Source organism: Mauremys reevesii, linkage group 6 (genome assembly GCF_016161935.1).
Source record: "Mauremys reevesii isolate NIE-2019 linkage group 6, ASM1616193v1, whole genome shotgun sequence".
In the NCBI taxonomy this organism is placed as follows: Eukaryota; Metazoa; Chordata; order Testudines; family Geoemydidae; genus Mauremys; species Mauremys reevesii.
In genome coordinates this window covers 36,718,334-36,742,992 of record NC_052628.1, presented here as the reverse complement: position 1 = coordinate 36,742,992, position 24,659 = coordinate 36,718,334, and the positions used below count along the sequence as shown (strand labels likewise).

At 43.1% G+C, this 24,659-nt stretch overlaps 1 protein-coding gene across 2 annotated transcripts in view; it reads right to left on the bottom strand.

Annotated features, from left to right (window-relative positions):
* Positions 1–24,659, bottom strand: part of NDUFAF2 (NADH:ubiquinone oxidoreductase complex assembly factor 2) — a 123,307-nt gene that overhangs the window by 21,448 nt on the left and 77,200 nt on the right. For both annotated transcript variants that reach the window (XM_039543193.1, XM_039543194.1), the window contains one exon: positions 3,648–3,688. In XM_039543193.1, the coding sequence (XP_039399127.1) occupies positions 3,648–3,688 (41 nt within the window). The remainder of the gene's footprint in view (positions 1–3,647; positions 3,689–24,659) is intronic.

Genomic DNA, 24,659 nt, shown 5'->3' with positions numbered 1-24,659 from the left:
CATGTTGGAATAAAATCAAAAGGCAACCGACTGTGGCTCAGCATCCCAGAGGGTTACTTTGTAAAACCCCAGGCTCTGAACTACTGACATTCTTTCCATCACTGCCCAGATTAGACATAATTAACAGGACAAAAATGTTCTTGGGTTTTGACTTGCCAAGCAAACGGGGTGTTGTTCTAAGTAACTGTCCTCCAAAAAAAAAGGGGAAAAGGGGAATAAAAATAACTAAGTATGTGAAGTACCTTAAAGCTGAACAAGTAGTTATCCAATAGAAATTACTATTGCAGGATTCCACTATAAGAAAAACTAAATCTAGTGAAGTATCAGAGGGGTGGCTGTGTTTGCTGCTTTTACAGATCCAGACTAAGTCCTGTGGCACCTTATAGACTAACAGACGTATTGGAGCATGAGCTTTCGTGGGTGAATACCCGTCTGACGAAGTGGGTATTCACTCACGAAAGCTCATGCTCCAATACGTCTGTTAATCTATAAGGTGCCACAGGACTCTTTGCTGCTAAATCTAGTGACTACACCAACAGATGAATATCAATTAAATTCCTTATGCGTTACAGCCCATAAGGGACTGAGTTAAAGCATTATGATGAAGATTTGTTGAGCGCATGGTGACAAAGCTAAAGAGGAGGGCGAAGAATGAAAGGAATAAAGGCCTTGTTTGTGCTATAAAATGTGCATCATGTTTGAACACGGTTCTGAACAATACAGTTAGCTGACTTGATGCTGACCACAGCTTAATGATCAGTGTAGAGCTGGACAAATCAGGTTTAGCAGCACGTCAGTAAGTGATTAAACATTGATGTGATGCTGAACGCTATTTTTGCTGGTCTATGCTGACCACAAAGCCATGGTCAGTATCATGTCTCCTAGCTCTGTTGTTCACAACCACCTCAAGTAAAGTTTTGCTGGATAAAGTCTACGATGAAAGAGAAAGGGAAACAGGAGGCCAATAGGGCAGAGTGGAGGAGGGGAAATGAAGAGAAAGGACAATATATGTTAGAGTTGGGGTAGGAGGAAAAAGGGGCAAGGAAGGATGGGTAAGGGGCTAAAGAGAAGGTCAATGGATAAAATAGGCAGGGATTCGCCAGGGTACAGCTGTTTCCTACCAAAACAGCAGAGGTAGAGCTCTAGTTCCTTAAGCTTCAGGAAGTGTAGTATTTGCACTGTGTCATGATGCAGCGTCACAAAATGCATAACAGTGCAATGTCAAAGACATGAAACTCAACATTTGTGTGCTCTACAGCCTTTTGAGGAGATTTTCTCACATCTTTCTCCTGGAGTGAGAGTGACAAGGAGACTTGTTATACAACAGTTTCAATATGAAATATGGTCACAAATATTCCCCAGTTCCATACCTGTCAAAGAGCAGTTACCATATCAACATTATTGTCAAAAAGGGAGTATAATACAGAATACAAACCAGCAGAGATATCTAGGGATTACTGTAGATAAAACACTAACTCTATCAGTACATTGTGGGAAAACAGAAAAATTTCCAATCGAAAAAGAGAGAGAGAGAGAGAGAAAGAGAGTGAGTGTGAGTGTGTAAATAAAATATATGGTGTCTTGTGGTATAAAGACTATCAGGGCAAGTGGATTATGTATATCATCCCATCTGAATGCTGAAAAAAATCATTATCCCATACCATCATATATTTTGCACATGCTGTATATATTATAATAATGCTATTTTCAGTCTGTTTGATTGTTTTTAATATATGTGTATTAGTTTCACTTATATTACATACAGGGGGAAAAACTACCTTAGGGATTAGTTCCACAAAAAATAACTACTATTCAGATTCCCGGTTTATCATTTCTTCTCTGATAAGGTCAATGTACAGCCCTGCAGGTACAGTACTTAGCTGCTAAATAATTTTTGGACCCTAATAAACCTCATGAAGTTGAAGGCATGAGTAGTTCTATGACTGAATGCACCATTACTTCCAATAATCTTTCATCCTCCTCAGCTCACTTCATCTACAATGTGATATATTTACGGGTCTAATGATCCAAATGTGCCTCCATAGCTGCTCATCTGCAAGGGATGCTTGCTCCCTGTTCTGAAGGGGTACTGGCCACTGCCCCAACCCCCCACACTTCCCCATCCAGAAGCAGCCTTAACAACACCAGTTCCAAAAGAACATGGCTACACACACTAATCCTGCTTCTCAGGGGCATAGTCTCAGACCCTACCCAGCCCAACAAGCATGGCAATCTGACTTATGGAAGTGATATTGGGCGACACTCAACATCTCTGATGTCCCAGTACCACAGGACGTATATTCTCAGCAAGGAAAGAAATACTGACAGGACACCATGATTCAAGTTGACATTTAGTTGATGCTGACCTAAGCTCAGCCAGGGAGAAGAGAGAGAGCCCAGTGGTCTGAAGACTCCCTCTCTGCTCCCAACAGCGCTTTGATCTATGGAGCCCCAGCAGAAAGAATGGAGAGAGAAGCACTCCCATTTCTTCAGTGACTAGAGAGGGAGGGGTTTGAGCAAAGATGTACCCTTTGCACAAGCATTTTTGTTTTAAGGTCCTCAACAGCCTCTGGAACACAGGCTTAACTCCATTTTAGTTCCACTTACGGGTTTACTGCAGGCCCCATTGCCTGGATAACTCCAGTGAGGAGTGGGGAAGGGAAAGTAGAAGAGACACCAATAGAAAGAGTTGCATAGCAGGTGAGAGCTCATTTCTATAATTCCGTGCCTCATGAAAAAATGCTGGTGTGTAAAAATGACAGGCTGAGTATTACCCTGTATACGTCACCTTAATGTGCAGCCAAGGTGGGTAACCTGCTAGGTTGTGCAGTTCAGGAGGTCACAGATATAGGGCCAGATCCTCAGCTAATGTACAACAACATAGCGTCACTGAAGTCAACAGAGCTCAACTTAATGACACAGTCTGTTTGGATTGAGCCTTTAGTGATTACTCATTTTTAAGTCTATAGTTTCATTGCTAAGTGCTGGGTTTTAATAAAACTGTGTGTCAAATTCAGGTTTGTTTTTTCTGGCCTTAACAGTCAGAATTGTTTCATTCTTTGCACATTTGTCAGTATGAAAGAGTAAGCAATATTTCACAGCTTTATTCCATTAGAAAGCACTTTTGAAAAAAAGTCAGGACTGCAAAAAGCCCATCTCATTAGCATTGTAAAATGTTAATGCAATATCTTTTTCTGTTCTCATGAATATGCTGGCAATTGGCTTTGAAGCCTGCACTTTAATGTCATTTGGCATGAAAAAAACCATACTAGGATATAGAGGGTCTGATTTTTTTATAAAAATTATTCATAATAACCATTTTGGAATTCACTTATTTAGACGTTTCTGAATGACCACAATTACTTATCCCGACATCACAATGTAACTTAATTCTGAGAAATTCTATGTAAGAAACAGATATATAACAACTCAGGAATTTCATTTCTACTTCCACACCCTGACATTAACACTGTACTATAAAATTCTAAAAGAGTTTATATCTCTACTGTATATCATTTACATAAAACAAAATAGGCAGGCAGCACTATTTACATTCTCTCTCTAAAATGATTTGACAGATCAGTCCAAGAAAACTAATAGGTCTAGTTAAACTGGATTTACAATTGACAAGGCAGTGCAGCTCTTACCTCCATTGTGGGTGGATCCTTTCTTCTTTTTCTAAGCCAAGCTGCAAAACATATTAAAATATTTCAAAGAAGGGAAATATTTTTTACACCTCAGAGATATTATGAATGCACAAAAGGCACAGCCGCATACAGCAACCATTTGCAGGAAACCATAATACCAAATTCCCCAAAAATACAGTATTTAATTTTTAAGCAGTTATTTGCCTTTGCCCAAAACCCTAGTTGGTAAAATTCACCCTTTCAGTTTAGAGAGCATGAACAAGGCCTATGCACTACATAAATCTTCAAAGAAGGGCTCAAGCCTTTTGTGAAGCTCTCTGCACAACGGTGAATTTCACCCAGAGAAAACAACAAAACGACTCTCCAGCAGTGGGCATGATCAATAGCTTTACACCACATTGGAGAGAATTCCTGGATATGACTAAAGTGTTCAAGTCCAAAAATTTATAAATTACTCTTGAAAATGTGACAAATAGGATGTATGATGGGATTCTGAAACCTTTATCATGCTGAGGTAGTACCCTTGCTCTACAAATAGTCCCACTGGCGATTACAAGTAGCAGAATCTGGCGCATTCTGTGGCAGATGTCACAATTACAGGGCTAGCTGCATTTCCAACCCTGCTTTGGTCTCTCTGAGCACATCGCCCGAGGTATCAGGCTTTGTGCCTTCAACTCTCCTGGGGTGAAATCACATGATTCTCCCTGGGGTGCATTACTCTGCACATCAACCATGCTTATCCAAACAAGTATGCCTGGGTTCGGTACCTACAGTTCTTGCCTGAAGGAACTTGTGACGAGTGGATTACTGTGACTCAAAATCGCCTTCTTAAAACAAAATATTGTTTATTCTTAACCACTGGAACAAAGCATAACATAAGAAAGTTTAAAAAAAAACAAAACACAAGAACTACGTGCAAGCCTGTCTTACCTAAAGTCCTACCATCCTTAACATGAAGACCTAGTATGTCTAACTTCTCAGACACCCCAACCTCTGGAATCTTAGGATATGTCTACACTACAATTAAACACCCATGGCTGGCCTGGGTCAGCTGACTCGGGCTCGTGGGGCTCAGGCTTCGGGGCAGTTTAATTACACAGTAGATGTTCAGGCTCAGGCTGGAGCCCAGGCCTCTCTCACGTGGGAGAGGGTCCCCAAACGGCTACACTGCAATTAAACCGCCCCGTAGTCTGAGCACCTCGAGTCCGACTCAGCTGACATGGTCTGCAGATGTTTCACTGCAGTGTAGACATACCACATCCTTGAGGGACTTAGGGCAAGAGCTGTCTTTAAAGGCAGACAAAGCTCTTTGTTCTCTCAGCTCACATGCTTGGACCTGATGCCCAAACCCAGTTTGGTGTGCTCTACAGGGGCCAACCTAGAGCATCAAAGCAAAAGGCCCGTGCATTGTCTCAGGTGTTTTGTAACAATTCCCAAGAGTTTGTTGAGGGATATCTTATCTCGAGTCATGTTTGTTTCCCAACAGTCCTGTTGATTTAATCCAATGTAGTCATTCAGTAAATATTCCAATAACCAGGTCAAAATACAGTACTCAGTGTGGGGTTGCACAGTTCATAGCTTCTGTAGGCCAAGTGCATTGCACCCAACAGGAGCTCCTTGCATCAATCCAGTCCCTCCCACAAGCTCCCTGTATGCCACCCTCCCATCCCTCTCTGTTTCACAGACTCCCTGAAACTCCCCCCACCCATCCCATGCCTAGAGCTCTGTGTGTTCCCCTCATTCCCCCATCTGCCACATGCCAGTGGTTTTGTGTTTTCCTCTCCCCATACCATTGTGCTCCATTCCCTTCCATGGCAGGGGCTGTGAGGCAACCCTATTCCTCTCTTCCACCCCTGGCAGGGATCCTTTGTGCGCCCCATTCTTCCCTCTACCCATGCTGAAGTTTCTGTGCGGCCCCCTCATACCAGGCTTCTGCGTAGTCTCTCCCTTGCAAAGGTTGCTGTGTGCCCCCCACCCCATGGCAGGGTCTGGGTTCCCTCCATTCCCATTCCTCCTCATCAGGTTCCTGACACACCAAAGTCCCTGCTTTCCACTCCCTAGCTCCATTCCACCAACCTAGGTCCCTCTTCCAGACCCACCCCAACCACCCAGTTCCTCCCTGAGCCATACAGTAAGTCTCTTAGAAAGCATATAGATATAATGCTTCCTCTACATGCTAAATGCAGTCTCTGGTTTCCCCAATGACACGCTTCCTGCTGGGGCAGAAACAAAAGAAGCCCAGGGCAAGGCAGCCACAGGCTGCAGCTACACAGAGCAGTAGGAAGTTTTGTTACCTCTTTTCTGTGTGTAGTTCTTGTTCCTAATAAAGGGTCTACCTCGACACCACTCTGCTCATCAGACAGATACTACATTGTACCAGGTGTGGAAGGCACACCATGCTGGAAGACCCAGTGAGAGTTCACATTGCAAAGGCTACTCCAGAGCCCATGCAACTGCAAGTAATTCCCCACCAGCCCTAAAAATCAAGGAAAGTTCTGCTTATGCTTGGAAAAGGTTCAGACAGCAATTTGAATGGTATATGAAAGCTCCAGGGGCAAATAAACCAGAGAATAAGCAAAAGATTGTATGGTAGCTGGTACAGAAGCCCTAAATGTACACAATGCATCCTATACAGATGGTGGTGGTGGAAAAGAAGGTTTGAAGAAAGAATGAAAGTGTTTGAGGATCATTATGTCCCTAGGGGAAAAAACATTACTTATGAGAGATATATGTTCAGGATGAGAACACAAAATGAAGGGGAAACAATAGAGGAGTCTGTCAGGCTTAAAACTAAAAAGTCAGTGTTGTAATATTAAAAAGCTCTCATTACAGACCAGATTGTCTTGTGATGTAACAGTTACTAGGCAATGGATCTGATGCTAGAAAGGGCACTATGTACATACCAAGCAGCAGAACAAACAGAAACACAAATAAAAAGCTTACAGATAGGCACAGAGCTCATGACAAATTACTATAGCTAAACCTGCAAGGGAAAAGCTCTCAGAAATTGGCCAAGGATAGAAACATGGAAAGCAGAAAACAAATCCAGTGATGTAATATTCAATGTAGCAACGAAACACTTAGCATTCAGACAAGTATGTACAAACTGCAGTGAACCCAACCATTATGCTAAAATGTGCAGAGAAAGCAGTAAAGCACACGGGATTCCTCATGTGAAGAGGAAGAGCTGCTCTTAAGACAATAATCGAAGAGTCAGAAAACTCAAAAGACTGGGTAATTAAAATGTGCACAAATGGCTGGCACATGTGACATCCAAGACATGCCCAAGACAGACATTGAGACATGTAAATGGAACAACAGGAAGTGAAATAGAGAAATGTAGGGAGGACATGAAAGTGGAAAAGTCAAAAGTGTCTGAAAGACTATTCTGAAGGAACAATTCCAGCGGTGGGTGAGTGCACACAGACACTTAAATGTAATGGGAAAATGATAAACAAGAATTTGTGATCGTACACAGAGGAAAGCAAAGTGTCTTGGGCCTTCCCACATGTAAGGTGCTTGGTCTTGTTAAAGAGGATGTATGCCAGAAAAACAACATAGAACCAGTTATGAATGTATTAATCATTTCATATGACGGTTTATTCTCAGGAGGTGAGTGCTTTCCAGTAATATACAAGATACAGTAAAGAGAAGATGCAGAACCTGTGGCACACACTACACAAAATGTTCCTCAAGACTTAAGAAAGAGGCTAGACAAAGAGCTACAAACCAAATGGTATCATCTGGAGAATAGAAGAATGTACAACGCAAGTTCACACTTTGGTAACAGTACAGAAAAACTGGGACTATGACTGTATATGGACTGGCCCTCGGGCACTGAACTAAAATACACATCCACTTACTCACAAGAAATGAACTGTTGTCCCAGATGGTAGGAGCCAAATTCTTCAGCAAATTAGATGCATCAGCTGGATTTTGGCAGATCCCTTGGACACTGAGAGCTCAAAGATCTGCACTTTCAACACACCATTTGGCAGATACTGCTTCCAGAGACTGCTTTTCAGAATATATTCCGCTCCAAAAGTATTTCGCCATGAAACAAGCCAGATGCTAGAGGGCCGAACAGGACTGAAAGGCTACATCGATGACATAATTTGGAGCGGCACTGCCATTGAACATCAGGAAATACCGAGAGCTAATAACCTTAATGTGACCAAATGTCAATTTCAAACAATGGGAATAATATACTTGGGAGAGAGACTCACCTCAAAAAGAATTCTGCCTGATGAATCAATGATTAAGGCAGTACTGAACATGTTGAGATCTGAAGATATAATGGGGATTCAAATGTTGCTAGGCATGTTGAATTATGTCAGCAAATTCATACTAACTATACACCTTGTACAACTCATCTAAGATATCTCCCTCACAAGATCATTGTGACGGAGCACACTCGCCTCTCATGAGCACTTCCTGTCGGCTAGGTATTGTGGCAAATTGCCGGCACTATTATGATGGGTCTCGTGCTTTCTCTTCTTTGGGGGGGGGTTTAGGGCACCATTTCTTGCCCCTGATTTGGAATATTAATTGCCCCACTAGTGTCTTTGAGGAGGGGAGTGGAGAGGGAGGGACCTGGGCCCGCCCTCTACTCCAGGTCCCAGCCCTGGGGCCCTGAGGATAGTGGTGAACCACTTGAACTGGCGGTTCCTTCCCCTGGGCTACTTCCCTCTCCTGCCCTTCAGCTTGGGGGGGGGGGTGCTTCCTGCCCTCCCTCTGCACAAGCTATGTGCCCCTTACCTAGGGTCTTGGACTTCTTAGTCCACCGCAGCACTCCTCCAAACTTTCCTCTGCTTCTCTTCAAACTGTTCTCTGCTCCAACTCCTTCAAACTGTTCTCTGCTCCAATACCAATCCTTTCTGCTCCAACTCCCACGCTGTCTGATTGAAGCAGGGTTTTTTATCATGTGACTGACTGCAGGTGCTCTAATTGGCTTCAGGTGCTCTAGTTAATCTATAACAAACTTTCTTCCCCTTACAGGGAATAAGGCTCCCTTGTAACACTCTCCTGCTGCTCTCTGGCCATGCTGTATCACATAATGAACCCACATTCTCTCTCTGCTCGTGGTGCCCCCTGTCGGCCCCCCAAATCCGATGTGTGTTCAATGGCTCATCCCTCCAGCTAAGTCACACAATGTTTAAAATGGATGAACCTCTTCTGGAAAAACAAAGGTCCAAAAAGGACTATCACTGTGCCTTTGTTGGTATCTGTGGCTCCTCTCTGGGCTAGCTGTAAGTCTGGCCTGCCCTGGTATAGAGCAGTGCCCCCAGGGCTTTCTCCCAGGATACTCTTTGCCTTTGCTCTCCAGCCAAGTCACTCCTTCAAGTTCAGTCCCCTTCTGGAGTAACAAAGTCCAACAAATGGCTCTCTGCAGGGTCTTCAGCCTCATCCCTGAGCCCTTTAAATACCAGCTCTGTGCTTGGGCTTCTAAATGAAACTTGTCCCCTTCTTGGAGCTTTGGCCAACATGCTAGTGGTTGGCCAGGGGGCACCCAGACCCACCCACTATTCCGGGTCCGAACCCAGGGACCTTATAAACAGCAGCTACGTACTGATTCCATTAATAGTTGCTCCTGCTGCATTCCCTGGGCTGCTTCCTACACAGCCCCTTCCTCATCATCCTTACTTCTGGGCTGAAGTTTTCAACTCCTCTTCTTCCTCCCTGAATGCCAATGCCACCAGAACCCATCTTCTGGTTCTCCCTTGAGCTCCAGCAAGGAGCACGCTTTCTTATTCCTCTGGTCCAAGACAGGAATTAACCTGTTCAGGCCCTGCACCTCCTTTTATCTGAGCCTGCTGCGCTCTGATTGGTTGCTTCCCTGCAGTGTCTGTAGGCGAGCCTGGAGGACCTATCTTCACTGGAGTGAGGTGTGGTAGGACCACAAGGCCTCCAGCAGGGGGCCTCAACAGGTCTGGTATACCCTGTCTCGGTCATCAAATGGGTATGGATGCCAGAGCATAAAAGAGAGTTCAATGATTTAAAGCACATTCTGACATCAGCTCCGGTGCTGCAATTTTTTGACCCACTGCAGGACATCAAATTCTCTACAGAGGCATTCAAAGAAGGGCTTGAAGCTGTACTATTACCATGTCATCAAACTGATTGGTTGCCAGTCTCATGTGCATTTAGGGCTATGACAGCAACAGAGATGTATGCACAAACTGAAAAAGAAACGCTAGGTATGGTGTACAAAATGTCACAACTCCTTCTATGGTAGGAGCTTCAAAGCAGAAACTGATCACAAACCACTGACTGCACTACACAAAAGAGGACTTGAAGAAGCATCACCAAGAATACAGTGACTACTTTTGAAAATACAGAACTATTAATTCATAGATTCCAAGGCCAGAAGGAACCTTAGTGATCATCTAGTCTGACTTCCTGTAGAACACAGGCCATAGAACTTCCCCAAAATAATTCCTAGAGCATATTTTTAAAATCAAGAATGGATGTTTTTCTAAAAATTGTCTGTGATGAAGAATTCATCATGACCCTTGATAAACTGTCCCAATGATTATTACCCGCACTGTTAAAAATGTACATCTTATTTCCAGTCTGAAGTGGTCTAGCTTCAAATTCCAGCCACTGAAGTGTTAAGCAAAATAGATCGATCTCCTTGAGTCTATCATATCAGGCATCCTTTAATCATTCTCGTGGCTCTTCTCTAAACCCTCTCCAATGTATTAACATCGTTCTTGAACGATGGGCACCAGAACTGGACACATTATTCCAGCAGCAGTCACACCGGTGCCAAATACATAGAGGTAAAATAACTGCTCTAGTCCTACTCAGGATTCCCTTGCTCATGCATCTCAAGATTGCATTAACTTTTTTGGTCACAGCATCACACTGGGAGCTCACGATCAGCTGATTAGTCATCACAACCCCCAAATCTTTTTCAGAGTCACTGCTTCTCAGGAGAGAATCCCTCATCTTGTAAGTATGCCCTACATTCTTTGTTCCTAAATGTACACATTTATATGTAGCCTATTAAATTGCATATTTTGTTCACACCCAGTTTTCCAAGCAATCCAGATCACTCTGAATCAGTGACCAATCCTTTTAATTATTTATCACTCCCCAATTTTTGTATCATCTGCAAACTATCAGTGATGGTCTGTAACAAACACCAACTAATACTCCTCTTGTGCTTTCTGTTAAGACATTGAACCATAAGCATTCAATAGCATTTTCTTTTGAGCTAACAGTGACTTGGAAACAAGTATTGTCATGTTTTACATACTGTGTCACTACCTCTCCTCTTTTGCCTATTTGATCCTTCCTAAATAGGTTATAACCATTGATTTTAACTTTATAATTGTGCAAGTTATTCCACCAGTTACTGAGTAATACCAATTAGACCAAATTTATGTTTATAAATGAGCAATTCCAATTCCTCATTTGTTACACAGGCTCCTAGTGTTGGTGTATAGCATAGTCAAGAATTTCTTCTCTTCATGTCCTTTGGCTCCTTGATTACTTTTGTTCTCAGCGTTACTACTTTAACTACCACCTGATTACTCTATACAGTCTGTCCCCAAGGAGATTGGTCCACTTTGCTGTGGGGAGAGGGGATTGTGTAGTTTGGATGGCCTCCACCTAATTAGAAGAGGTACCAATGTTCCAAAAAACCAAACCCCCTTACCCTACACTAATTTTAACCAGTGGCTCACTTCTAGAATCTTTTACCTTCGGTCTTCCTTTGCTCATGTGACAAGAAGGGGCTCAGAAGATCGTTTGGACATTCTTCTTAGGCACACTTCTGAGTTCCCTGAAGTCATCTGCTATCTGCAAGATATCCCATGCTGCAGTATCATTAGTGCCAATATGAACCATCACCACTGGATCCTTGCCTAATGACTTGATAAGTCACTAAGATTGGACAGACTTCTGGTGTTGTGGCTCCAGAAAGCAGCGTACTGTTATCATAGACCCATAGACTTTAAAGTCAGAAGAGACCATTATGATCTTCTAGTCTGACCTCCTGCACAATGCAGGCCACAGAATCTCACCCACTCACTCCTGTAACAAACCCCTGACCTATGTCTGAGCTACTGAAGTCCTCAACTTGTGGTTTAAAGACTTCAAGGTGCAGAGAATCCTCCAGAAAGTGACCCGTGCCCCATGCTGCAGAGCAAGGCAAAAAAACCCCAAGGACTCTGCCAATCTGCCCTGGAGGAAAATTTCTTCCCGACCCCAAATATGGCAATCAGCTAAACCCTCAGCATGTGGGAAAGACTCACCAACCAGACACCCAGGAAAGAATTCTCTGTAGTAACTCAGATTCCACCCTATTTAGTGTCCCATCACAGGCCATTAGGCATATTTACCGCTAATAGTCAAAGATCAATTAATTACCAAAATTAGGCTATCCCATCATACCATCCCTTCCATAAACGTATCAAGCTTAGGCTTGAAGCCAGATATGTCTTTTGCCTCCACTGCTCCCCTTGGAAGGCTATTCCAAAACTTCACTCCTCTGATCGTTAGAAACCTTTGTCTAATTTCAAGTCTAAACTTCCTGATGGCAAGTTTATATCCATTTGTTCTTGTGGCCACATTGGTACTGAGCTTAAGTAATTCCTCTCCCTCCCTGGTATTTATCCCTCTGATATATTTATAGAGAACAATCATATCTCCCCTCAGCCTTCTTTTGGTTAGGCTAAACAAGCCAAGCTCTTTGAGTTTCCTTTCGTAAGACAGGTTTTCCATTCCTCGGATCATCTTAGTAGCACTTCCCTGTACCTGTTCCAGTTTGAATTCATCCTTCTTAAACATGGGAGAACAGAACTGCACGCAATATTCCAGATGAGGTCTCACCAGTGCCTTGTATAATGGTACCAACACCTCCTTATTACTGGAAATACCTCGCCTGATGCATCCCAAGACCGCATTAGCTTTTTTCACAGCCATATCACATTGGAGGCTCATAGTCATCCTGTGATCAACCAATACTCCGAGGTCCTTCTCCTCCTGTTACTTCCAAGTGATGTGTCCCTAGTTTATAACAAAAATTCTTGTTATTAATCCCTAAATGCATGACCTTGCACTTTTCACTATTAAATTTCATCCTTTTATTATTACTCCAGTTTACAAGGTCATCCAGATCTTCGTGTAGGATATCTCGATCCCTCTCTTTATTGGCAATACCTTCCAGCTTTGTCTCATCCGCAAACTTTATTAGCACATTCCCACTTTTTGTGCTAAGGTCAGTAATAAAAAGATTAAATAAGATTGGTCCCAAAACCGATCCCTGAGGAACTCCACTAGTAACCTCCTTCCAGCCTGACAGTTCACCTTTCAGTATGACCCATTGTAGTGTCTCCCCTTTAACCAGTTCCTTATCCACCTTTCAATTTTCATATTGATCCCCATCTTTTCTAATTTAGCTAATAATTCCCCATGTGGAACCGTATCAAATGCCTTACTGAAATCGAGGTAAATTAGATCCACTGCGTTTCCTTTATCTAAAATATCTGTTACCTTCTCAAAGAAGGAGATCAGGTTGGTTTGGCATGATCTACCTTTTGTAAAATCATGTTGTATTTTGTCCTAATTACCATTGACCTCAATGTCCTTAACTACTTTCTCCTTCAAATTTTTTTTCCCAAGACCTTGCATACTACAGATGTCAAACTAACAGGCCTATAGTTACCCGGATCACATTTTTCCCCCCTTTCTTAAAAATAGGAACTATGTTAGCAATTCTCCAGTCGTACGGTACAACCCCTGAGTTTACAGATTCATTAAAAATTCTTGCTAATGGGCTTGCAATTTCATGTGCCAGTTCCTTTAATATTCTTGGATGAAGATTATCTGGGCCCCCCGATTTAGTCCCATTAAACTGTTAGAGTTTGGCTTCTACCTCAGATGTGATTATATCTACCTCCATATCGTCATTCCCATTTGTCATCCTACCATTATCCCTAAGCTCCTCATTAGCCTCATTAAAGATTGAAGCAAAGTATTTGTTTAGATATTGGGCCATGCCTAATTAATCCTTAACCTCCACTCCATCCTCAGTGTTTGGCAGTCCCACTTCTTTCTTTGTTTTCTTATTTATATGGCTATAGAACTTTTTACTATTGGTTTTAATTCCCTTTGCAAGGTCCAACTCTATATGGCTTTTGGCCTTTCTCACTTTATCCCTACATGTTCTGACCTCAATAAGGTAGCTTTCCTTCTGATCCCTCCCATCCTCCACTCCTTGTAGGCTTTCTGCTTTTTTCTTAATCACCTCTCTGAGATGCTTGCTCATCCAGCTTGGTCTACAACTCCTGCCTATGAATTTTTTCCCCTTTCTTGGGATGCAGGCTTCTGATAGTTTCTGCAACCTTGACTTGAAGTAAATCCAGGTCACCTCCGCCTTTAGATCCCCAAGTTCTTCAGTCCAATCCACTTCCCTAACTAATTTCCTTAATGTTTTAAAGTTAGCCCTTTTGAAATAAAAAACCCTAGTCACAGATCTATTTTTGTTTATCCTTCCATTAGCTCATGATCACTCGAACCAAGGTTGTCCCCTACAACCATTTCTTCTATGAGGTCCTGACTACTCACCAAAACCAAATCTAAAATGGCATCCCCTTTTGTTGGTTCAGCAACTACTTGGTGAAGGAATCCATCAGCTATTGCATCTAGGAAAATCTGAGCCCTATTACTACTACTAGCATTTGTCCTCCAGTCTATATCTGGGAAATTAAACTCTCCCATGATCACACAATTCCCATTAGTATTTACTTCATTAAAAACATTATAGAGGTCTCTAGCCATATCCAAATCGGATCCCAGCGGTCTATAGCACATCCCAAGCACTATCTCAGGGGAGGCTCTAGTAGCTTTCTTCCCCAATGTGATTTTTGCCCAGACAGACTCTGTCTTATCCATTCCATCACTTCTTATTTCTTTACAGTCTACCTCATCATTGATATACAATGCTACTCCACCACCAATGCCTTTATTTCTGTCTTTCCTAAACAGCATATACCCTTCAATACCTGTATTCCAGTCATGACTATTATTCCACTATGTTTCTGTTATCCCTATAATATCCGGTTTCACTTCCTGCACCAATAGCTCTAGTTCCTCCATTTTGTTACCTAGGCTCCTCACAGTGTACAAACATCTTAATTTTGGCTGTTTGGCTTCTCTCACATTCTTTACCCGATTAGGCACAGACATTAGATGGGTATCTACACTACCCTTCCTCCTTATGTCCATTCTCCTGTATCCTTTCTTACTTCGTTTTCTTCCCTCTCAACGTTAAAATCCGGGGTGGAGATTACCTGGACATCTCTCAACCATCTCCCCCCAATTCCTAGTTTAAAGCTCTCTTAATCAGTTGTGCCAGCCTCCATCCTAAAAGTCCATTTCCCTCCCTACTCAGGTGAAGTCCATCCCGAGAGAACAGTCCTCTGCCCATGAATGCTTTCCAGTGGCCATACATCCCAAAGCCCTCCTTATAGCACCACTGCCTGAGCCATCTATTGATCATCATAATCTTGTCACACCTTTGTTGCCCTTCTCTAGAAACAGGCAGAATCCCACTGAAGATCACCTGGGTCTCAATTTTCTTAAGTGTCTTCCCCAGTCTGGCACAGTCTCCCTTGATATGTTCTAACAAGAATCTAGCTGCATCATTTGTTCCCACATGAAGGACAATCAGTGGATTCTTTCCTGCTCCCGTTAGGATCCTCTTCAGCCTCAGGTCCACATCCTGTATCTTAGCACCCAGGAGACAGCACACCCTTCTGTTCTCTGGATCAGCTCTAGTTACAGGCCTGTCTATTCTTCTCAGTAAGGAGTCCCCAATCACGTAGACCTGCCTTTTCCTGGTTATGGTGCGATTCTCCAGTCTATCCCCTGTACCCTCTGGCTGCAAGTCCTCTCAATTCCTATTGTCCCTTTCAATCCTCTGCGACCCATCCCATATCCTCCTGGGGCTCATATTTGGTGTTATCTCCATTGACTTCCCCTCTTCCTACAGGACTAGCTGCTCTTCTCTTCTTCCTTGCCCTCTCACCTTCAGCAACCACCTGCTGTGCCCCTTCATTTTCCAACTCTGCAAACCTGTTCCTGAGCTCTATTGCTCCTTCACTAGTTCGTCTTTTCCTCTACTTGGTTCTCTTAGTCACATGCTTCCACTGTTCACTTTCCTCATCCAGCAGTCTCCCCTCAGAGTTCTTCGGTCTTGCTTCCATCTGCAAGTCTGAGCTTTTCCTTTCAGCCACCTCGTGTCTGCTCCATCATCCGCTTGAACCCCCTTCTAAACTCAACCAGAGTTTCCATCTGCATCTCCAATCCTCGGATCTTTTCTTCCATCAGCTCTATCAGGCGGCCCTTCATGCAGACGAAACTCTTTTCAGGTACCCCCTCCAGGATCATGTACATGCCGCAGCTTCCACATCCAGTCATCTTCATTGTGTCTTCCACCTCTTGGGTCACTATCACTGCTGCCTCTGTATGTGTTATAGCCTCCTCACCTAAGTCTTGTTAGTCTGGGAAACACAAATCAAACCAAAACACCACAACCTACAGCAACACAAACCCCCACTGAGCACCAAAACACTGCCAGACCACCACATACTCCCTTCACTAGCCTGGCTCTCTTAGTCTTCCCCTCAAACTCTCCTTGCAAACTCCCCTGTTTACAGGTCTGTTTGCTGGCTCCTGTGCCACTGCAGCTGTCTGTCTAAGCTGTAGCAGCTCTGTTATCCATCTGCCTTTTGCAGAATGTTCTTTCTACTCTTTTGAGTACTGAATCTTCAACAAGCATAGTCTGTCTTCCTTGGATGACTGGAAAACTCTTTGTGGGCAAGCCTGATTTTCTTACAGGTTGAGCTGAGCTGCCATCTGCATGTGTCCCCCATAGATTTCTTTGTTCCCTTCAACCTGCTGGATTGTGAGAAGTACCTTGCAAAGTTCCCATGTTCAAGACTTGGTATTGATTTGAAACTTCTAGTTATATGGAATCCCTCCCAGTCTTCTTCCCTCTGGGGGCAACAGCCTAACCATCCTCATCTATCTCCAGCTGTGTAGAATGCCACAATGACCTCTTGCTTCTAGTGGTTATGAACTGCCAGGCCGCCTCTCTGACTTCCTCAATCTCCAATTCCTTGGTAGCCAGCTCCTTCCTTCCTGGAACCTGGGGTACTGGGTGGTGTTTTCCCAACCTGGCAGTCTAGGAACTCCTCAGCTTCTCTGATTCTCAGTAGCATCTCAATTTGCCCCTCCAATCCAAGAATCTTTTTCTCCAGCACAGCCATGAATTTCCAATTCATGCACATGAAATCCCTTCTGTCCTCAGGTAGGAAAAAGAACATGGCACATCTGCTGCAGGTCATCCTCACTGTTCTATTGCTGGCCATCTTGATATCACATGTAGTGCTGAACCTGAAAGTAAAGCCTCTCACCCTGCCCCTCTAAACTCCCTTGGAAATTCCCTTGTTAGCTGCCTGTTTGCAGCTCTCGGCTTTGCCTAACAAGTGACTTTTTATACCACGTCTTCCCTGCTTAACTCAGCTCTGCCCCTCAGGGAGCAATTAACCAGTCAGAGGCTTCAAACAGGTGGGCTGATGAAAGCTCCAAGGGCTAGAGTCTTATAGCAGTCCCATCTACGCAGTCCTTTCACAGAGAATAGTCAACCAAACAACCCACAGATGGACCAAATACACCACTAACTAAGTCCCGCTACCTCAAAGCACAGAGTCAGCAGGTACTCCCTCTAAAACTCCCCTGGTTGCTGCCTCTGTTCAAAGTTGTGACCCTGGAGTTCCAACCTGTATCCTATTTAGTAACAGCAGACACAGTCTCAAAAGGTTATGCTCCATTAGACAGTACATGGCCTGATAATCTGAAACAAGCAGTAAACATACAAGTGAACGTTATAAAATCATCACGTGCTGTATCTCCAAGCTTATGGGATGAATAGGAGACAAAGTGCTAAAAGTGAAATCCTGCAAGCAGTGATAAGCTATAAGTACAGGAGAAAAAAAATGCAACACCTACCTGCCTATTCCCTCAATAAAAGTCAGCTTTTAGTGATCTCAGGAGTGCTCTTAAAGAGGACAAGATAGTGGTTCCCACAATGATGAGAAAGAAAATATTGGAAAGAATACACCAAGGGCAGCTGGGAATGACCATATCAAAGAAGAGAGCTAGAGAAATTGTATTCTGGTCACTAGTGACATTGAAGAAATGGCGAACAGGTAAGGAATACGTCAGAAGTACAGAGATTCCCAGCAGAAAGAACCAATAGTATCATATGAAAAAATGCTCAATTCCATGCAACAAAGTTAGAATTGATATGTTCCGTTTGAGAAGACATGACCACCTGGTTACAATGGACTACTTTACTAATTTTCCAGAAGTCGTCATATTTGAAGATACCACTGCAGCTACAGGCACAGTAAGTTTGTATTTGTACATCATGAAAGTTCAAGAACAGTAATAACTGTCAAAGAGATAACTGTTCAAGAACAGGGCATTCCTGGATTTTGTTAAAATGTACAAACTTTCATCACAAGACAGCTAGTCCTAGATATCTTCAAAGCCAATGCTGTATGTGGAATATGTACAATGAAGAACTTGCTAAAAGAAATTATATATAAAGCAGCAGAAATGCAAGCAGCCAGTAGTGAGCATCAGGACAACCAGTTCCACATACACATATATAACATAGGAGAACATTTTGTGTCTGTAGAATTAAGACATTTGCTACTGTGTTTGAAAATTAGAGTAAAAGTGACATTCAATGAAATATGTTAAAAAATTCATAGTATGAGTTGTGGGCATCTAAAAATTCCAAGATGGTTTGTGGAGCACTTCATGGCAATCGTTACCATTTCTAAGATAGTACTATTTTACATTCACACAGCACTTCCATAGAAAGATCAAGAACACTCGGTAAGCTGCGTAGACAGATTGTTTCACTTCAGCACTGAAATTAAACATGGCAGCCAATCTGCACCAGCAACACCACGAAATAGTTGTTAGGAAGAACTAGTCTCCAATTAAAATGAGAGCGGTATTATGAAGATAGGCGAAATGAAATTACCCAATCTGGAATTTAGCCAGGACTCCAAAGTTAATAGCCTTAATTCAAGGCTACTACTAAGGTATCTTTAATGTAGAGTGGCCAGGAGCCTGGTTTTCAGCAAAGGTCAAAAAGGGGACCTGACAGTGTCCAGTCACTGCGAGCAGGGGAGATGGGGAGGCACTGGGTCATCACCTGCTCCAGCCCCTTCTCAGCTGGGTCTGCCTCCTACCTTTGTCCCGGCTCCACAGGCAAGTCCCTCCTGATCCACGTGGGGGATAGGGGTTGGGAGGGAAAAAGCAGCAAGCAATGGGAGGAGGGGGAAATAGGCAGGAGACTCCACATGCTGCCCCCAAATGCCAGGTCTGCAACTTCCATTGGCTGGGAACGCAGTCAATGGGAGCTGTGGGGGCGGCACCTGAGGACGAGGTGGTGCGTGGAGCCACCTGGCCTCCCCTGCGCCTAGGACCTGGAGGAACATGCCAGCCACTTCTGCCTGAGGTCAGCACTGCCCGGAGTCCACACCCCCAGCCCTGGCCCAACTGCAGAGCCTGCATTCCCAGCCCCCTCCCACACCCCCAATGCCCTGCCCCAGCCCAGTGAAAATGAGCAAGGGTGGGGAAAAGTGAGCTAGAGGGAGGGGGGATGGAGTGAGCGGGGGTGGAGCCTTGGAGAAGGGACAGTGTTTAGTTATCTACAGATAGGAAGCTGGCAACCCTAGGAAAGAGGCAAAGCAGCAGACATGTTAAAAGCATAATGAAAGGTGTGCAATGGACACAAAACAGGCAGGCAGGCAGCAGGAAAACATGAAAAGAGAAGGCAGTTTTAATGTTTAATAAAGAGGGCAGTTTTTAAACTCACATCATATAGGTGATTATTTTCTACAGTCTCTCTCTCTCTATGAATGGTTTTATTACAGCACAGTCAGTTTGATTCCTCAACCCTCAATATCTATAACTTGCTTTCCATTTTGGGAAAATTGCTATTATTTTCTTAAAATGCTAGTATCTTCACAGCTGTATTTCAGCTTACCACCAATTCATGGTTCTGTACAAAATGATCTTTGAAATCATACCAAGTATAAGCTGCAGCTGCAAGTGACTGCAGAAAAACAAGCATTTCAATGGCTGCCTGCCCCCTCCTGCCACCCTCCATTGCCAGCTTGGATTCTTAACCAATTATTTGATTAGAGATTTGCAGTTGAATGGAGTATTTTTATGAAGTGATACTTATTTGATTAATTGCCTCAGCTCAACACTCCACACAGAGGCCATTGAAAGTACTTTAACTTTATCTTTGAAAGTTAAATAAATTTTATGAGCAAAATATATATGAAGTGAGGAATATATTATTAAAAATATTTTTACTCATTAAAGATGATCCTGTTTGCTGCACCCATGGAGTGACAAAATGTCATCCCTCATTTATGAAGTTATTTCTCATATCAAACCTTCCATCATCACATTACTCCCATTTACACACACAGATAACATGTCTGATGGTATGCATTTTTTCGTTCTCCACCTACAAAAAAACCCCAAAAACAACCCCTCCCCCAAACCTTTGAATTTATAGTTTTATAGGTGGTTCCACCCTTCTTTCTTTGGACTAAATGCCAGAACCACAAAATCTCACAGCTGAACCATAAAAATAACTTGTTGATCCAAACACAACACTAAATACTACTTTTCCAAACAGTTACAGCTGAATTCAGTTTAGTATCTGTTATAAGTTACAGTAGAAAATCATAAATTTGTGACACAAGTGTTCCTTTACTGCCTGATACAAGTGACTCCTGTGCAACAGAGCACACCTCAAATGTTTTACAAGATGAACATTCCCCTCCCCCCGAAACAAAGCCATCCTCTGAACTGACAGCCTTTAATAGCTTTATCAGTCTTTCAAAAACAACTCCCAGATTTTCTAAAATCCAGATCATTCTTCTATCTTTGGGGAGAAGTATTTTCCCCATTAGGCTCCAGGACATTTTATTTCATATGCAAAATTATCAAGTCTTCATGAGTTCAGGAAGTACAAGTAGTATTTTGTGCATCTGACATGACACTGCCTGTGAACAAATGCTTATGCATGCATGAAACTTTATTCACATGAGTACAATAAGGCATGTACTTAAGGGTTTGCAAGATCAGAGCCATAATCATGGACTATGATGAGAAAAAACAGTAGCAGTTAATTTATTTATATAGATTTTACTTTATTAGCAACTATCTAATTTAACAAAAACCAACTGACTAAATCATGTAACTGAGCTAGAAGAGATGTAGTATTTTATATTCTCTATCTGAACACACACATACACACCAAAATTTTGAGATGGAAAAGATCATTGAGTCCAGTGGTTTTCAAAAAAAAATTTCCATTTGCGGACCATAAAAAATTTCAAATGCAGGTGTGGACATTTATGGAAATCTTAGAAATAGTCTACGGACCCCAGGGGTTTGCGGACCCCACACTGAAAACCACTAATCTAGTCCAGTGGTTTTCAAACTTTTTTTCTGGCGACCCAGTTGAAGAAAATTATTTATGCCCATGACCCAACAAAGCTGGAGATGAGGAGTTTCGGGTGTGTGAGGGGCTCAGAGCTGGGGCAGAGGGTTGGGGTTGCAGGGTGAGGGCTGCGGAGTGCAGCTGCAAATGAGGGGTTCAGGGCGTGGGAGCGGGCTCTGGACTGGGGTGTGAGAGGGGGTCAGGACTCTGGGCTGGGGGATGCAGGCTTTGGGGTGGGGCTGGGGATGAGAGGTTTGGGGTGCAGGAAGGGGGTCCAGGTTTGGGGGGGCTCAGGGCTGGGGCAGGTGATTGGGGCGCAGGGTTGGGGCACGGACTTACCTCAGGCACCTCCCAGTTAGTAGTGCAGCAGGGGTGCTAAAGCAGGCTTCCTGCCTGTCTTGGCACCACAAACCGTACTGCGCCCTGGAAGTGGCCAGCAGCAGGTCTGGCTCTAGGCAGAGGCACGCAAGCGCCTCCACATGGTTCTCGGCCACAGGCACCATCACTGGCCAGTGGGAGTGCAGAGCCGGTGCTCAGTGAGGGGTCAGTGTGTGGAGCCCGGTGGCCCCCCCGCCTAGAAGCCGGACCTGCTGGCCGTTTCTGGGGTGCAGCGTGGTGTCAGACCAGGTAGGGACTAGCCTGCCTTAGCCAAGCAGCACCACTGACGGGACTTTTAACAGCAGTGCTGACCAGAGCCGCCGCGACCCAGTGCCCTTACATTCCATGACCCAGTACTGGGTCACGACTTGCAGTTTGAAAACCACTGATCTAGTCCATCCCCTTTGTGTTTGCAATATACTCCTCTAGTGTTTTGTCCAATCCAGTTTTAAATGACTGAAGCAATGATATTTCTAGCACAGTTAAACATTATTGTTGAAGGGAATAAGTAAGGTAGATGCTTTAATGTGTGTTATTGGAATGGTGCTCCTTTACTTTTTTAATTAAAAAATATATTTCCACACAAACACTCCCCTTTCCCTATCCCAACAAAGGAAAATACCTTCACACAGCCAAGACACATTAGGTCTAGCAAAGTGAAGGAGATGGTGATACAGGTCTGCGACCAAAACAGGAGGGTTTTTCTGAAAAGCTTTTGAAAATGAATAGATTGCCTGCATTTCAAATTGTCTAATTATGTTGGTGTTGCTAATTATATCTATATGGTACTTTCTGCATTCTGTGCTCATTATTCTGCTATCTTTGTCCGTGTGCAAATTTGCAAGATAACTGGACATTTCGTACCTTAAGACCCTGGCATTCTTTCATCAGTGCTCATTTGCATTTTCATTAGTATGCATGAGATTTTCATTGAACTTTAGTAACTCCTACTGGCACATAATGCACTGTAACAAGCGTAAAAGTGAGCATGCAAATTAAGACTCCCATTAATCACTAAATGTTACCAATCAAAAAAACCCAAAAAAACCCCTAAGAACTGGCAGGCAGTAAAACGCTGCATGAAGCATGCAATTCCTTGAATCTCCACAGGCATTGAAAATGACTGATATCTTTTCAGGAGCACTGTTGACATGAGCTGAGGAGGTAACTGAGGTATTCTATCACTAGATCATGTAGGTGACCATTCAAAATTACAATTACAGAAAGGTTATCAGTTGTCTGCATCCATGAGATACTGCCATAAGAAAAAATCTATCCTTTATTTTCTTTTCTTATATAAAGGGGAAAGTGTAGTATAACTGGAGGGTTTTATCTAATCACAAAGTTATCTATGTTTATGATGTCAACATGGATTCTTTTAATACTAACATTAAATGAATTCAAAACAATAATACAAAGGAAAATATACAATAAAGGCTTCATTTTGTAACAAAACTTGGCTCTAATTTGTGTGTATAAATAACTAAGGGGAATAGAGGGATTATGATTTTACTTTTGTAATATCAAGCAAATCTCAGTTTTATATAGGGCTCGAAGGACATTCAAAACCTTTGTAAAACTCATGGCTTTGAGCAGCTGGGACATTTAGTCCTGAGGAGCTTTTAAACTAAACTAAGAACTGCAGGAAAAGAAAATTGCAGAGGAACTCAGCAGGAGCAAAGCTTCAGCCTTGCAAAGTTATGTAATCCCTCAGGAGTGGAACATAAAGCCCCACTCCAGAATGTGGAAAAGTGATTTGCACTGTACATTTAGAAGTATATTGATAACTGTGGAGAATATGAGAAATTTAAATGAAAATTATGTGACTCAGTTTACCCACTCACTGTTGTACTGCTACCCACTTTGTCTTAAAGAGGTAACTTTTTTCCAGAGACCTTCCTTGTGCTAAGCAGAGAGAGGGGGATGCTTGAATGTGCGTCTTTAAAGGAAACCATCCTTAAGGATTATTAACAAGTGAAGAGGCTGGGTCCTGGCAGAACAAAGGGAGACCTGCAACCTAGATGAAGCCAGCTCTCTCCAGATTTCTAGAGAAGAAAAAGTAGAAAATCTCCAAAAAAGGATAAGAGAGACTGAAGTGTTGGTACAGCCCGTTAAAGCCACTGAGGTGAGAAGTTTGGAAATTGGAACAAAGGGGCAGGTGTCCTTAGTGAAGGGAAAACCAAAGCTGAAAGAAATGGGCAGAAAGAACACTCCATGATATGGAGGAGAAGTCATAAGCTGTAGGCGTGAGGTTCAGCAGAGGGGACCCAGAACCCTGATAGAACAACCCAGTTCCCAAAGACCACTCATGAGGAAACTGAGGCAGGGAATTGTGCTTAGGTGTTTGTTTTGGCTAGATCTGTATGTCTCTAATGACGTCTAAGTAAAGAGCAATTGTTTTTAGACATCCTTCTGCAGTATTAGTGTTTATTTGCTTCAACTATCACAGGGTCCTGAAGGGGTAAAGTATAAACCAGAGTGACCACAAGGGAGAGAGAGTTCTTAAGCTACTACTGGAAAGTCTTTTGGGGGGAGGGGGGTAACAGATTTCAGCACTGGTCTTGTGGTTCAGAAAGGGAACCAGACAGAGTCAGTGCCCAGGAAGTGTGCCAGAAAGGCCAGAACCAGAGACGGTGTCTGGAGCCTGCCCAGTGACAAAGGAGAGCTAAAAAGCACAAATGCCAAGTGTGCAGGGCCCAAACATACCAGCCTGATGAGTGTCCAGCAAGGCGAGTTTGACTAGAGCTGAGATAATAACTGTACCTTAAAATATTCAGCATTGTATACTTGTTTCTATATTTGCATCCTCAAATATTTCAAGCATGTTTTCAGACACAGTTGTTAACCACTAAATTACTAAAATATTTCCTAAACAAGAATGTAATCAAACTGAAAGAACTTTACCAAATTCTCCCCCCTTAAAACTGTACAGGAGTTCAAGCACTTAAGTCTACTGGGTTCCCAACTAGAGGTGGTCGGAAAAATACCAATGCAACTTTTTTGTCAAACTGTGATCATTTGTGTAAAGCAAAATGTTTCATGGAGACTGCTCGATTTTGACAAAGATCTGACGGAAC